This window comes from Thalia democratica, chromosome 4 (genome assembly GCF_965202585.1).
Source record: "Thalia democratica chromosome 4, ktThaDemo2.hap1.1, whole genome shotgun sequence".
Taxonomy (NCBI): Eukaryota; Metazoa; Chordata; class Thaliacea; order Salpida; family Salpidae; genus Thalia; species Thalia democratica.
In genome coordinates, this window is record NC_139168.1 from 48,152,965 (window position 1) to 48,169,095 (window position 16,131).

A 16,131-nucleotide genomic window follows, 5' to 3' on the forward strand; every position below is an offset into this window, starting at 1 on the left:
TTATTTATAAAAACTCTTTCAAATTAAATTTGACATTACTTTCTAAAGCAATTTTCAAAAATTATCATCGTCGTAAACTTAAAGTACTTTTTTAGTAAAAAAATATCAGTAACAATATTTTCATCTGTTATGTACAGTTATAGTTTTCCAAAGATTACAAAAAGTTAATCAACACAACATCAAGCGTATGTTAACAGCTTAATGTTCTATATATGTTAAAATTTAAATTAGTTTTAAGCTAAATATTGTTTTACTACTATAAGTATTTCATGATAAGCAACTTATTATTATCTTACAACCACTAACAGTTTTATAAATCTAAGCTTAAGTAAAAATTTTAAAAATACTACTTTAAATTGTATTTAAATATTTTCAGAAGTATATGAGTTTTAATAATTTTAGCTTGAACTTAAACTAAGTTTGTTTTTTGAAATTAATTAAAGTTAAACAAAACCCTAGTACTTAACTAGAAAAATACTAAAAACTAGTCTATGATCAAACCGTTTTCCACACAAAGAATCACACAAGACATGCATTAAGTTTAATGTCTAAAATCGCTGAAAAAAAAGAATAAGCAACACGAGTTTTAATAAAAATAAATATAAAGTTTTAAAAACTGTAGTAAAACTCTAGTTGTAAAAAATTTGATTTTTTTAGATGATGAAGTTTAATTGATAGATCAATACAATGTTTAATAATGAATAAAAATAAGCCAGAATATTTTCTTTGGCAAAACAAATAGATAAATACTAATTGCATAAAACACTTTTAAAAGTTTGATCGATTGATTAGGCACAAAATTTATCAAAAAAAAACAGAAATGGCTTAAAGGATTTTGATAAACATTGCATATATATTACTCAAAGCTGTGTTGTCCGAAAAAAATGTAAAAAAGTCAACTTTGTCGATTTTCACCTATAGACTTACAAAAAAGTTTCTTTTTATTTATTAAAAATCTGACGTGAGAAATAAAACACTTTAATACAGTTCTTTGAGTTTAATTAATGTAATAAAAGAACTTAGAAACTTCTTATAAACTTGAATTAATAAATACTCTTTAATTTGAAATTTTTAATGAAAACAAATACAAGCTGTAAACGTATCGTTTAGGTATAAATAATTTATCCATCTAGCAGTTTTTTTAAACCAGTACACCAGTTAAAAAAACTTTTACAATGCAACTTAAATAATTGAGCTTCATTGAAATAGTTCAGTGGGCAAGTCTTTTTTGTATGCATAACTCTTTTGGCTACCTTTTCTTTGAACACTGTAACTTGCTATTTGGCAAGATCTTTTTATTTTTTCTTTTAAACATAAATGTGGGTAGTAAGCGTGGTAATATGCTAAAGATCCTGCAAATGAATCGCCTGCCCCCTGAAATACATTATACCATATTCACCATTGTACTACAATTACAAGCAATTTTTGTTATGATTGCAACCAATATTTTATTTTCATAATAATGTAGACTTTTTAACGAAACTCTAAATTGTTACTTATGTTAAATAAAATTAGTCAAGCTCTTAGTTTCGAAATTAATAAGGTTTTATTCAAACATATATTTCACAATCAGCTTACCACTTTCAAAACAACAAGTCACTGCTTTTTAAATAAAAACTCAAAATAGTTTTACAAATACTAACAGTTGTATCGACAACTTTTTCTACTTTGGGGATGTCTACATGTTCACAATTACCATTATCTTTAGTAAACACACATCCTAATTTTCCCATCGTAATTACCACAGTATTAGCATTGTATCTATCTTTCAACTTTTTAGCAGCTAATTTTCCGGACTCTACATCACTCACATCGATACCAGTCATTAAAGAGGCCTGCAAAAAATATTTTTGTCTGCAACACTCATTAGAACTTAACAACTTTAAATCTTAAATTATATAAATTGTTTAATTTAATGACACACTTTTAAAAAATAGTATAATTTTAAAACAAAGTGTTAGAATTAAATAGAGTCGACTATAGTTGTTTTTATGTAGAAAAAAGTAGTAAAATACAAAAATAGTTAAAAAGAGTTGTAACAAACCTAAGATTTGAGAGGACTTAAATCTAAGGCTGCTATTTAATATTAAAAAACCTAAACTATATTTATAGTTTAATTATCTACTTAATATATCCATTAGTTAAAGAAAGTATACTTATAAATTGGTTGATTGAAATTGATGATTCTAAATTATACAAAACGCATCATAATATCTACAAATTATGGTGTTTATTATACACCAGAAACATAGCTAATCAGTATAAAAAACTGTGTTACAACAACGAAAAGGTAAAAATGAAACAGTAAGTACTGACGCCAAAGCGCCCGAATCAATTTGTTCTGATTTTGTGTTTTGATAAAAAAATGAGAGAGGCAGACAAAAGGAAGCCAATTATCGGAAAACTTACAAATAATGAAAATGTTTAGAAACTAATAAGTCAGGGCTTAGAAAAGAATGACCTTATTACAGAGTAATGTCAATTAAAAACGTATCTGAAACTAAACTAAGCTGGTATTTTTTGTATTATTTAAATTAAAAATTTCAGCTAAGAATTTTTCAGACATGTGCAGGTTGCCACAGATCAAGTGAGAAAAAATTCCTGACTTTTTCTGACTTTCTACTAAAATTTTCCTGACTTTTTAAAATTAAACTATTAATTAAAACTTATTCTAAAATACAAAATCTAACACTTGAAACTATATAAAGCTTTTAATCTTATTTTTATACAGGTTAAAACAACAATTTTTTTTGCTGAATTCAATCATCAAACTTCCATTACATCACTTGAACCATCTGTGTATGATTGATGTTATTGCAATAAACAGCTCTATCAGAAAAACACTTGTACTATTACTTTATAAACACAGCTTTTCTAAAAAAAGACACAATTTCTCGCATTTTCTAACATAAAGGTATCTAAATAAACGAAACAGCATATAAGGAGCTTTTACAACTAAAATACATAAAAAAGGAAATTAGAGTGAGCTTTTCTTAGAGCTTTTTGAGACTCCGTAGATCTGTTCTTAAATTTATTTAAAGCAGTGAAACGCCGTTAGTTGAAATAAAGTTTTAGCACAAGAACATCTGTGGTAAAAAAGGAAATTATATATTATATATATGTTGTATAAAATATTTCCTCTAATTATTTAGTATATAATTTGTAACAAATAAATCTACTCTTATTTATTTTAAAAACTTAAGTTATTCTACAAAAAATACAAATATACTCTTATTTATTTTAAAAACTAAAGTTATTCTAAAAAAATACAAGTAAGTAAACTTAATCATGGCATACACCTATACCTCTCTTATAACTTATTTTACTAACTTAAACAACATTAAAAAAATAATAAAGAGGTAATAATACACATCAACTTGTTACATTAAATACTAAACTAACTTTAGTTATAATGTACTCAATTATTTACTCAAACAAAAACACTTTGACTCTAAAATTATGCTAGATAAACGTTTGTGTATTTATCACAGTTTTACTATGAAGTTGTCCTTGCTACAGATCATCAATACTAAAAAGCTTACAAAAACTGCTTGTTCAATTAGGGTAGTTGTTCAATATGTTAATAGAAAAACTTTTCAGTTTTATAAAGAATAAATTATTAACTATTACTATTATTAACTATAACTTATACTAGATGAAGGCATTATAAATTTTTTAAAATGTAAATTTATAGGATATTTTGCAATTTTAGTCTGACTTTAAGGATTTTTAATTATTTTTTTACCATTTGAAGGCTTTGAAAAATATGGAATTTGGTAAATTTAGACTGACAAAATCTGACTTTTTTTGTCAAATTTCCTGACTTTTCCTGACTTTTTTTCAAAAATCCCCATTTTTTCCTGACTTTTCCTAACTTTTGTCATTTTTTTTTAGTTTCTCCGGACTTTTCCTGATTTCTTGACCTTTTAGCAACCCTGCATATGATTTTTAAATAAGTTGGTTATAACGAAGCTCAAGTTTATTTACAAGGTGATATAATAAAGATCTATTTTAATTGAGAATTTAGAGTTAAAAAAAGTTGACACTTGGTTAAAATGACTGTCTTAAAATATCGAGAACTTTAATTGATACATTAAATCAAGAAAATCATTTTCAAATTCTGAATAATTTAAACTAATATACTGAAACAAAATTATTTACATCTTAATTGTAGTGCAAACAAAATAACAGAGTGGTATAATTTATCCATTTGAAAAACTATGAACAAAATATTTTTTAAGATAAAATAAGAAGTTATTAAGTTTTTAATAAATAGAATAAAATTTACAATTATAACAAATTCAAATGATCTAGAAATAGCAAATTCAAAGTAAAAACCAACTTCAGTTTCATTTGGACAAATAACATCAGAATATTTATAAAAATCACTTGACAAAGGTTCTTGTTCAGGGGCTGGAGCTGGATTAAAGATGGTAACAACTCCATTATCTTTTGCAATCTTTAATGCTGATAATGTGGTTTGTCTATTAATTTCCAATTGGCAGACCATTACCTGATTTAAAAACTAATAAGGTTAAAACCATACAAATCAAATTTGTTACATAAACTTTCTTGTATAAATGTTTTTTAAAATATTAGTTTTCAAAGTACTTTTTTTCCTTCTTAAAGAAACTATAGACTTATTAAATATATTAAACTGCTAATTTTAACCAAGCTAAATAGCTTCCTCATCATTTAATAAACACTAGACTGCACAATCACAACTGGTCATAGAATGTCTCTAAGACAACGGGACTGTTGTTGATGGTCATGCAATGCAGTCTATTGCTTAACACAAGAAGCTAATAATAAAAATAAAATAGTCATTTAAGTTCTACACAATTTTTCTACTGACTTTTGGTTTCACAACAGCAGTAAATGCAGTTTGAACTTCATCAGAGGTTAAAAGCATATTAGCACCAGGAATAATAACTATTGAATTCATTCCATCATCAGCAACCATTATTGGTGCAACTCCAGTTGTACTTTCAGATGTTCTCAACACATGAACTGTTCAAAATAAAGTTTATAACCCAAAACAAAACTAGCAAACTTTAAGAAGTAAAATATACTAAAATACTTCTTATTAATAAATAAACTGTTTTAATTATCAGTATAAAATTTATACATTAAAGTTTAATATTTCATCATTTTATAATTGATCTCAAACTACTCCATAAATCAAATTCCAATTTTTGGTAAAAACTTTGTTATTGATTGAAGTATTTTTAAATCAATGATTAAAAACCATTCAAATAATTTTAATCACAAATAAAATGGTATTAATTTAAATTACTTGTATTTATACCCAAATTTTTAAAGTTTTCAATATACTGCGTTCCATATTCATCAGTTCCAACTTTGGACACCATGCAAGCTTTCCCACCTAATTTTGAAGCTGCAACGCACTGATTTGCTCCCTTACCTCCAAAACCAGACTCAAATCTGTTTTATGATCTTCTTATTAAACAATAAAATACTCAGAAAAGCAATTATGCTAATTAAGAATTGCAGCTATTACAATGTGGTTATAAAAATATCAAAAGTAAAAAATAGTTTAATTCGATTAGATGTTGGCAACTTTTATAGCTGGGCAATACTACAAAAAAATATTTGCAGGCAGCATGTGTTGAAAAAAATTTGTAGACTGCATAACATTGAAAAACTGTACTATAAAATCATGGAAACTTCTTTAAAAGAAATATTGTAATGAAACTATCATTTAATAGGCAAATAATAGCATAATATAAAAATAAAATAATATGTAAAATAAAAACAAATTAATAGCATAGTTCAAAATACTTTTTCTGGAAAATTTAATTTTATTCATTTTGCACAAATTCTTTTTCAAGCTTAAAAATTTGTCGTTGGCCAGAGATTTTGGTTGGGCGGTAACACATTGCCCATCCCAAAATTAGAGTGTATATGTAAAGTAGTTTTTCTATATGCATGTTTAATTATTATTAACTAGTGAACTGAAATTTTGAGGCGTTACAAAACTATTTTAGAAAATAGCTTCAAATGTATCTTAATTTGATTTAGAAAGCTAATTATTGTTTTTCTTAGCTTTATTAAATTTTATAAAATTATACTCTAATAAAGCAAGTTTCATCAGAAAAGACATATTTAGTTTATTAGTGATAGTTTTAATCATTTCTTCATAGATCTGGTTCATAGCTTTTGAAAATGTTAATAACCATTGATCTATAACACTATTTAAAAAAAACATTACAACACTAAAGACATCAACTAGTATAAGATTGCAATTTTTCTACAACTTTACTGATGCAATTAGTTTTTTTAGTTTTTGTACAATGTTAAATTACAAATCTTGTTAAATTTTATGATAGTAAATAACAACGAAACTAAAAAAAAAAATATTGAGACTTTACTTTTAATAATTTTTTTCTAGTGCATAGCTTTATTAAAACATTTAACAACTCACATTTAATATTTTTTTTTATTAAGTACTTCAGCTAAGGCTCATCAAAACAGTATCTTAGTAAGAACAAACTGAAATAAAAGTAAATTGAAATCAATATTAAGTATAGAAATTTTATAAAATATAGAATAAAGTAATAAGCGATAGTAGAATTGGAACTTAAAATTAATTAAGTGTTAATGCTAGAAAAATATTACTATTTAAAATACTAAAAATCATACCAAGGTGAACTAAGGTAAAAATTTACCATAATAAAACTAAACTTTTTAAATATGAAAAAACAATTAATATAAAGTTACTTAATATATTTCAAAATTCTTATCCATTAAACGAACTTTTTCTGCTTACATATATAAACAAGGCTTTAAAATTTGAATATATAGAGCTTCCAGAATATGTAGCTGAAAAGAGTTTTCATCTCGCATTAGAATACAAAAGTTCTCCTACTTGTAGTTACTGAGACCCGGGATTCGTTCTTATTGAACTGATAACCGCAATTTTTTTAGTTGCAGCTGACTGACGAGTTTAAATAAGAACGAAACCGGGTCTTATTCTACCGAGTATTTGTGGTATGATGATTGAATTTGTCTAATCAGACCTTTTAAAATTGACCTTGTAGACACTGGCACTTATGATTGTCAATTAAATTTTTTCCAATCATAGAAAAATAGTTAATTCTAAACTTTGTGTTTCAGACTAGACTTCTTAAGTCTTTATGTTAAGTAGCACTATAGTAATAGTTTTCTTAAATACTTAAAATTGTTATGTTATTATTGTAAGTTTTTACCATTGGTTTGCTTTACTATAAGTTTAAATCTAGTAACACTAATATTTTTGTACCATTAACTCTTAGTTAATTTTAATTTCTTCATTTACTTTTGATATAGGCCATTCTCTATTTTTTTGTATTTTGATTTCAATATACTTATATTTCAGTTTATTCTTACTAAGATACTGTTTTGGTAAGCCTTAGTTGAAATTACTTAACAACAAATAAATAAAAATGAAATGCATACTAATTAATATACATAAATTATTTTTTAAGTTACACAAAAATATAAAATCTGACAAAACATGTTAAATTTTTTGTGTTTAAAAGATATGTTAATTTATTTTAATAACAGAAATAAATAACCCTACCACATATGTTTTTGTATTAAAACTTTATTCCGACTAATGGCATTTCACTGCTCTCTGTAGAATAATTAGACTATAGCTCATTTTAGTGTTTATATTTATACTTGTTTTCGTTTCAGATTTTACATTGTTAATAAATTATTAAACTAAAATGACAAGGAGTTATTCTTCATGTAAAATCTTATTAACAATCTGAGAAAAGTAAAATGGTTGTAGTAAAGTGCCCAATCCGTGGATGCGAGTTCCAGACGCCAGATCTATCCAGTGATGTAGTGAGTAGCCTTCTCAACCTCCACAAAGTGGAGCATCAGCAAGATTCTGGGTTATCCAATAATGGAGTAATGCCAAATGCACCTCAATTGATTCAACCAAGGGTTGACCGGGGGATCAGCCAAGAGACATGGCTTGCTTTCATTGAGAGGTGGGAGGCATTCAAGATTGGTTCGAATATAAGCAACCAAAATGCAAGCATACAGCTTTTTCAGTGTGCTTAGGACAAGCTTGGCGATCTTATGTTAGCAAGTGATCCTTGACTGATGGCCAAATCAGAAAGTTACGTTGCTAAAATGATGGAATCGATTGCAGTCATAAAAGTTGCTATTGGTGTAAAGAGAGCAGAACTTATGAACCTACATCAGGACCATGATGAACCGTTTAGAACGTTTGCCACATGTGTACAAAGCAAAGCAAAAACCTGCAATTTCACTACAGTCAGTGAGTGTGACTGTGGGAAAAGCAATGTGACGAGCTACGCAGAAGAAGCAATAAAAGACGTGATTTTTGCTGGCGTTGGGGACGATGACATAAGAAGAGAAGTTATCTTATCCAGTTCATCATTTGATATAATTTCCTTTATTGAAAGTAACAAAATGGGACGCCATGCAACTGAGAATTCGCGGACTATATCTGCAGTCTCTTCCTTTCAACGTCAGAAGAAGGGACGTGTCAACATAGGAGATAAGTCCCAACATGTTCCTTGCCAGAACTGTAAAAAGCTTTTCTATCCTTTCAACAAAAAAGGTAACCAAAACAAAAAGCCTTTCAGATATTGTTTATCTTGTTGGCGTAGTTGATCAAAAAAATTAATGCTTTTCAAATTCAAGCTGATCATTCTGATTTTATGCAACAAGATACCCAGATAATGTCACTACACGCAAGTAAAAGAATCATGTTGAATAACACCATATTCAGCAAGAAGTCCTTGCGTAAAGCCAAGGCAACAACTGATCATCCTCGTGCATCAGTCAAGATTGCTAGACATGGCACAAACAAGTTTGCATGGGTAAGTGCTTTAGCTCCAGTATCAGCAAGTTACATGCAGTTTCTATGGTATATAAGTCAAGATTTATTATATTTAAGAAAAATAGTAAAAGAGAGTTTAAAAAAATTATTTCAGGTATTTTTTGTAGTTTTCTGCAGGCCAAGTTTTAACAAATTTATGAATAATTTTGAGTATTTTCCAATTTAAATAGAAAAGCAAACAAAATTTGGTTGAATATAATTTAAATAACTTCTGAAATATTTGAAAAGAAACAAAACCAGTGTTGAAGATAAAAAACTCAGTTCTATGCGAATATCTATATCACTTGGTTTGATTTTCTAGTCAAAAAATAGTCATTGGCTGCTTGACTACTATTTTTGGCCCACTTTAGAATTATAACCAATTATGATTTTTAACTTACTTGTTACCCTGTATAGTTTCACCAGCTTTAGGAAGTCGATCAACATAAGTTATAAGATCCATATTACATGATCCTACCACAATAATATCAGCATCTAAAAAAAAATTATAGCTGAAAGCAATTTAAAAATCAAAACATTTTACTAGTTTAAGGATTCAGTAGGGTTATAAGTTAAATAAAAAAACAAGTTAGTTTTATATGTTAATAGTTTTATGTTGCAAAACAGGTTTATTCGGATATTTCATTATTAACATTGAAATCTACGCGGGGAATTTCTCAGATGCTAAACCGCGGTGAAGGTTTTCTAAAAGGTAGCTTTGCTACATCTAGACTGAAGGGGGGTTTATAATTAGGGTCCATGTTAGGTTAAACTTTGAGTCTATGATAAATTCAATCAATAAATATAATCAAGACAAGGCAATGTTAAATAATAAATTTATTAAGCTCTTAAATCAATACAAATAAATAAATACAAATCTAGAAAATTAGCAAATTAGTCAAATATAAAACTTAGCAGTGCAATAGTTTTAATTAATACAAGCCATAATTGAATTGTATTTATCAGCAGTTCAAAATGTTATGTTATTTGAACTAGAAACAAATTGCTGGGTTCCAATTCAACTATTCAAAGCCAATATGAGAGATTTTATGATTTAACAATGGCAATTTTATTAAAATGTGCATAGATTTTGTCTTACATAAAAATAGTTTAGATAAAAAAAAGTGTTAACCATTTAAAATAGTCATAATTAAGTGTATTAAAAAACGTTTTTTTTTTTTTTTTCTGCAGTGATTGTTGGAAAATTGAGGGTCTTTGAAATTTACAATCGGAAATATTTGTATATATTATTAAAAAAATTAGTAATTAACAAAAAAAAAACACCAACTCTTGAAAACACAGCAAAGTAAGAATGTACAAAAAAAATATAATAATATTATTTTCTGGCTAAAACATGGGTTGGAGTAAAAATATCCAAAAAAAACTTTTTTTTCAAAGGGACCCCACTCAAAAATTCAAACCCCAATCCAATGGATTTTTTTTAAATTAAAGGCAAAGGAACAGTCTCTAAAATTAAAAAAATCTTAGTCAGCTCTATAGATAAAGAAAATAGTTGGATCTAAAGTTTTAACATTTCTTAAAAATTGCAAAAAAAATGCTAATCGAGCTAACTTAACGCTCGTAGCAAATTCAAATCAAATTATTTATAAGTGAACTGCTTCCACTACTTAAAACCAAATACAGAACTTGAGTTCCAATATGCAGCAAATTCAAATCAAATTAGTTATAAGTTAACTGCTTTAACTACTCAAAGCCAAGTGTACAACTTGTGTTCCACTAAGGAGCACAATAAAATCAAGTTAGTTATAAGTCAACTGCCTCCACTACTCAAAGCCAAATACAAAATTTGTTTTCCAATAAGCAGCAAATTCAAACCCAATTAGTTATAAGTGAACTGCTTTTACTACTCAAAGCCAAGTTTACAACTTGTGGACCAATAAGAAGTAAATTCTAATACAAATTAGCTATGAATGAAGTTCTTTAATTACTCAAAGCCAAGTCTACAACATGTGTTCCAATAAGTAGTAAATTGACTGCAAGCCAGTTATAAAAAAAAAAGAAATTGTTTTTCTAAGTTGCATCAGGAACAATGTATTTTATACTTAAATACAAATGATTTTCAATTAGCAAAAAAACAAGATATCTGCTAACAAAAACCTTTAAGATGGTCCTAGCCGTCAATACCCACTTTGCAATTAAAAACCACTGAATTTTCCTAATAGTTTGCTAAGATACCTGGTAGCAGTGAAAATATAACTTAAAGTCACTAATTGGGATATAAAAGGATTGAATTGCCATATGAAACATCCTGTTTAGAAAGTGATAACAGTTATTTTGAGATCACACTAATTAATTTTAATTGTTCTTAATCAAAATTGACTAACATTCATACTTTAATAAATCCCATAATTTTAATACTGTGTTTAGTCACTTTTTAACTTTAATAGGTTTAGTTAATAGATCTAATATTTGTTTATAATATTCGTTGACTATTTGTCTAGTTCAATTTTTGCAGAACTGATACTAAGTATCAGGTACATAGGCACATTTCTACATCAACTTATGCACTGTTTAAAAACGTTTTACAGCTTTTGTCCAAACAAGGAAGGTCAGATGATTTACCTTATATATAAAAGTTTCAATAAACCAGTAAACTTGAAAATAGCTTTTGCTTAATTATTTAATAAAAGTAGTCACCAATTGCTACCAGAGATAGATTCTTGGTTGAAAGTACATATCAAGATGCTTGACCAATATCAACAAATGCATTTAGAATATGATATTAAAAAGAATTGAATGAATATAATAAATAAGGCTAATTAAACTCCAATTGATGTTTCATTTACATGGTAGTAATGTGCATGGTTGTAGTTGCTAACGTTAATAGTAGCTGTAAAAAAGGTAAAAAAAAGTCTAAAACATAGATAAAATTGGTAGCATTAATTTTTTAAACTTATTACAAACATGACTTAAGTACCAATGAACTTAATCACGTTTATTTAGACTGATACAGCAATTCATTGATATTATGTCTGCCTTATGAGTCTTATTGAGTTCAAACCTAGGTTGCAGAATGTTGCCTGGATTGTTGTTGTTGATAGTTTAACAATGTACTCAAGAAAAAGAAGAAAAAACATCACAGATTTTAAAAAATAACCAAAATGTAGCTAGTTTTTAACACAGCTAAATTAGTTTATTATAAACTTAAAAATATTACAACTATTTCTTTATAAGCTTTTGTGATTGATCATTTTATGTACATTTACTTATGTGTTTTTATTAAGTTATATTTTAGCTGATGTACTAATAATTTGGAAATAAACTTTCTTGTATTAAATTTAAATAATACAAAACTAGAGAAATCAGAAAAAAAAGTTACAAACTAACAAATCATATATCAATCAAATATTTATAACAGACATATAAAAGTTTATTTATCTAACTTAATAACAAATAGTGCAGTTGAAATTTTCATACCCCATGATTTAAACATATATGTAAAAAAGTATAAAAAATCTATATTACAATTTTGATATTTAACAAAAACAATGAACAACAAAATTGAAATTTATTTAGAACTAGGTGCACTTGAAAACATGTATGTTAGTGTAACTTTTTGTTTGGGTCTAGCAGACACTTTTTTGTTTGTAAATTCTTTCTAAAAATTTTTTAAGTCTTTTGAAAGCTGATTGTAGCTTTCCATAATTGTTTTTACCTGCAGCTACTCGCATTTGTGCTGAAGATAGATCTCTTCTAGAACCACAGACTTTGTGTAAAATTATCAAGAACATTAGTAGCTTGTAAATTCTCACTATTGCTTCCAACATTAGCTCATCTTTGTCTGATGTAATAATATCTGTTTCATTTACTGATTGCCCTAATATATGTTATTAAATAATTAGACTAATTTCACCATCAATTCCTACAAATTCATCAATATCTTAATGTGTGGCATTAATGTTTAAATTCTTAAAAAGCTGATTCTGTCAAAGATCTTGGTAACAACGCTATTTAAACTTTTTCACAAGTTAGTTTTCGGAAAAGCATTTTTGATGGTTTTATCAGTTAATTTCTCCAATGACTTTTTAGCAGAGTTGCAGGTCTACTATTATAAACACCAATAGAACATAAAGACTATTTAGAGTACACACTTTGGTGTGGTATTCAAAGTGTATACTCAAGTAGCAAGTAACTGTACTTCAAAAAAAAAGGTAAAAAATGTTTTCATTTATACACTTATACAAGTCTTTACACAGACAACATTTAAAAAATTATTCAAACCATACCAAGCAAACAGGTTTAATCATGACTTGAAATTTTAGAATTACTGTCAAAAATTATCAAAAAAAAAATCAAAAAAAGTTTTAATATTTTTGAAAGAACAAAAAAAATCATAAAACAAAAAAAAAGTTTTAAAAGATTTGGTTCAAAATTATCAAGTATTACATTAACGATTTGAAAAAATATATTTTAAAATGATCAAGTTTAATATCATTGAGTTTAAGTTATCATAAAGGATAGTAAACCAATATGTAGGTAGACATAACTTACATTAGCTACATCATGTTTAGTTTGTAATTGTCCTTGTCTTTTGTCATGTAATTTATATAAATATATTTGTTCATTTTTAATATATACAGATAACTTCTAGAACAGGGTTTTCTAAACTCTTTTTCACAATTGCCTCTTTTCCAGAAAATTAAAAATGATTGCCCTCATTACACACTCAAAAGTATAGTTTAAGTTTCAGTTTTTTTTTTCTAATATTTACCTACAATCTTTTAGTGTAGTGTAATTTTTATTGAAACTTCTGAATTGGCTTCTTTGAGAAACCCTGTTCAAGAAGAACATATAAGTTAGTATATCCTATGTTCTTAGAAAATGATATATTGATTGAGTGATAAATATCAACTAACTGACTTTTTACAAACTAAACATTGTTGAACATAATACTGCTTTACATTAAACCATTTAATTGATTAAACTCAATTTGTACAAGACAGTTGTTGTTCATACTAATAATAGAAAAAATAAATTTATGTTTAATTTTAAATACTTATCCTTTTTAGGTAAAATAAGCTTACTTGTGAGTAAAAATAGGTCTAAAGTTTTTACAATAAAAACTAACTGCATAGACTTCTTACTGGGCAGTTCTGACCAAGAACCTTATATTTAGCAAAGTTACTGCACACATAGCTACAAAAATTCGTATTTATACTACTGACGACAATTTTGTTATATTGATAAAATTTAAATTTCATTTATCAAAATAAACTATTGTGTCAATCTTTATTTTTATGACATCATAATTACTGGTGTAACAAAATATGCATTTTGTTGTATTTTAAATGACCGCCAGGGGGCGTTAGACAATTGTTTATCAAATAACACACAATAAAACTTTAACAATGTTTGTTATTGCGCTCATTAGCCTCTAGCTCGCGCACTACGCGCAGCTCAATTTGGCTTATATAGCCATAAGATCATGCAGAAAACACACCAATTTTAAGAACTTAAGACACTGATTGAGTTTTAGAACTTTTATATGATTCTCATTTTATAAGAACTATATGTTTATTTGTATTACTGTATTGTGCTCAGTTAAGCCATAAGACTGTGCGAGAAGCACACTAATTGGTTATAAGAACTTTCTATTATTTTCATTTTTAAGATCTTGATGTTCATTTGCATTATTGTATTATATTGTGCTTAGATAAGCCATAAGATTGTGCAAGAAGCACATAACAATTAAATACTATGAGTTACTAGTAAGACCTATTTTTGTATTTTAAGATTGTGACATTCAGAAATTTTAAGAACATTATTAAGAACATTTTAATTTTTAAAATGTTGTGTTTATTTGTTGTGTTTATTTTTGCAGTTTTATTCTACTGATAAATTGGCTGCTTTATCACTTCTGATTCTATTTTTCACTTTAACATCACTTGTTTAATAAAATATCACTTTATTAAAGATATTATATTTATATTAAGTTTATTAAATGCTTATTAATTACTAAGTTAAACCTAATGAGTAAAAAGCCTTAAGAGCTAAACGCTCAAAGCTGTTTAGCACAAAAAAGGGGACTTTCCCTAGTTAAAGGTAGTTCCTACCATAGGCCATTGAGGACTACACTGGAGTCAATTGACTTGATACTTAAATAACTTAACACAAAGGTCTTCAGAGTAAATACACAAGTTTTTGCAACTATATGTTTAGTAACTTTGCCAGTAGTAAAGTTTTAGTTAAAAGTATAAACTGTCATCCAATTAAGAAAATTTATTAAAAAAACTAGTAATTATAGTAAAGCTATTAAGATTTTTAAACTAACTATATGATTTGTTCACAATATAGTAAATAAATATTTTTTAATATAGTTTTAAGTAACACAATGTCTAAAATGAAGCTTACCTATTTTTGTTGTCATTTTGTTATAATTTATAAGAGTTCCTGTAAAATTAAAATAAATATAAATAAAATTATTCAAAACTAAGTTCTTATGTTAATTTTAATCAATCACAATTTTGGATAAAATTATAGCTTTCTATTTTAGAATAAGAAAACATTCGAACTAATCATGTTTTTCTAACCAAAAAAAATACATTGCTTTTTTTTAAAGCTTATTGCACAGAAATAACACAAACTGTAGTTTACTTCATCTGATTTTTTTTTTTAATTATATAAATAAAACAAAGTTTTAATATTTAAAGGTTTCTTTAAATTTTGTATCTAAAGTTCACTAACTTAAAATTACCTGCACTTTTTATATATTTGTTGTATAAGTTGAAGCATATATTTACTTTAAAAAGTGATTTTAAGATAAAAATTCCAAGACTTATCTAAATATTATACGGTATTTAAAACTCAGTACCTAAAACTGAAGTAACTGTTAAAAAATTTATGTTTAATGTTTTATTTCCTTTCTCAAATAAAAAATTGTTTCAATTTTAATATGATTAATAGATACCCAATTGTGTTTATTTTTATGTATACTATTTATGAAAACAACATTAATTACTAAATATTTCAATGAGCTTTTTATTCAAAAGTTTAAAAACTACTTTACTAGTTTTGTAGTAAAAGTTAAACATTTATTCAACATTACCCTAGTCTAGATTACACTTATCAGCAGATACCTTTACTTTTATTTTTTCTTCAAATTTTTAAACAACTTTTTTCATATAACCAAAAGACATTTATGAAAAAAAAAGATACTTTGTTTTAAACAAGCTAAACAAATATACAAAAAAGTAAGATTATTTATCACAAACAAATAAAACTTAAATACTTAATTGCTTTATTTAACAATA

At 26.4% G+C, this 16,131-nt stretch overlaps 1 protein-coding gene across 2 annotated transcripts; it reads right to left on the minus strand.

The window, feature by feature from the left end:
- Positions 1–408: 408 nt before the first annotated feature.
- LOC145833834 (ribokinase-like) lies at positions 409–15,656 on the minus strand. 2 transcript variants are annotated; one of them, XM_082941036.1, is made up of 8 exons: positions 15,576–15,656; positions 15,233–15,271; positions 9,262–9,355; positions 5,297–5,445; positions 4,856–5,010; positions 4,343–4,513; positions 1,644–1,835; positions 409–1,374 (listed from the first exon to the last, which is right to left on the minus strand). In XM_082941036.1, the coding sequence occupies exons 2-8, from the start codon at positions 15,246–15,248 to the stop codon at positions 1,198–1,200; spliced, it is 954 nt and encodes a 317-aa protein (XP_082797162.1). In that variant the 5' UTR covers positions 15,249–15,271; positions 15,576–15,656; the 3' UTR covers positions 409–1,197. The 2 variants fall into 2 exon arrangements, with proteins under 2 accessions (XP_082797162.1, XP_082797161.1); XM_082941035.1 differs by lacking the exons at positions 15,233–15,271; positions 15,576–15,656 and adding an exon at positions 12,537–12,625.
- Between the last annotated feature and the right edge of the window lie 475 nt (positions 15,657–16,131).

Bases quoted from the DNA above. Each gene is read 5' to 3' on its own strand.
- LOC145833834 (XM_082941035.1), bottom strand. From the start codon at position 12,612: ATGTTCTTGATAATTTTACACAAAGTCTGTGGTTCTAGAAGAGATCTA. The intron at 5,011-5,296 runs GTAATTTAAATT...TATTTTGAACAG, and splicing joins AAATTTGGGTATAAATACAA to TTCATGTGTTGAGAACATCT. The intron at 1,836-4,342 runs GTTGGTTTTTAC...TATTTTTTGCAG, and splicing joins TTTGTCCAAATGAAACTGAA to GCCTCTTTAATGACTGGTAT.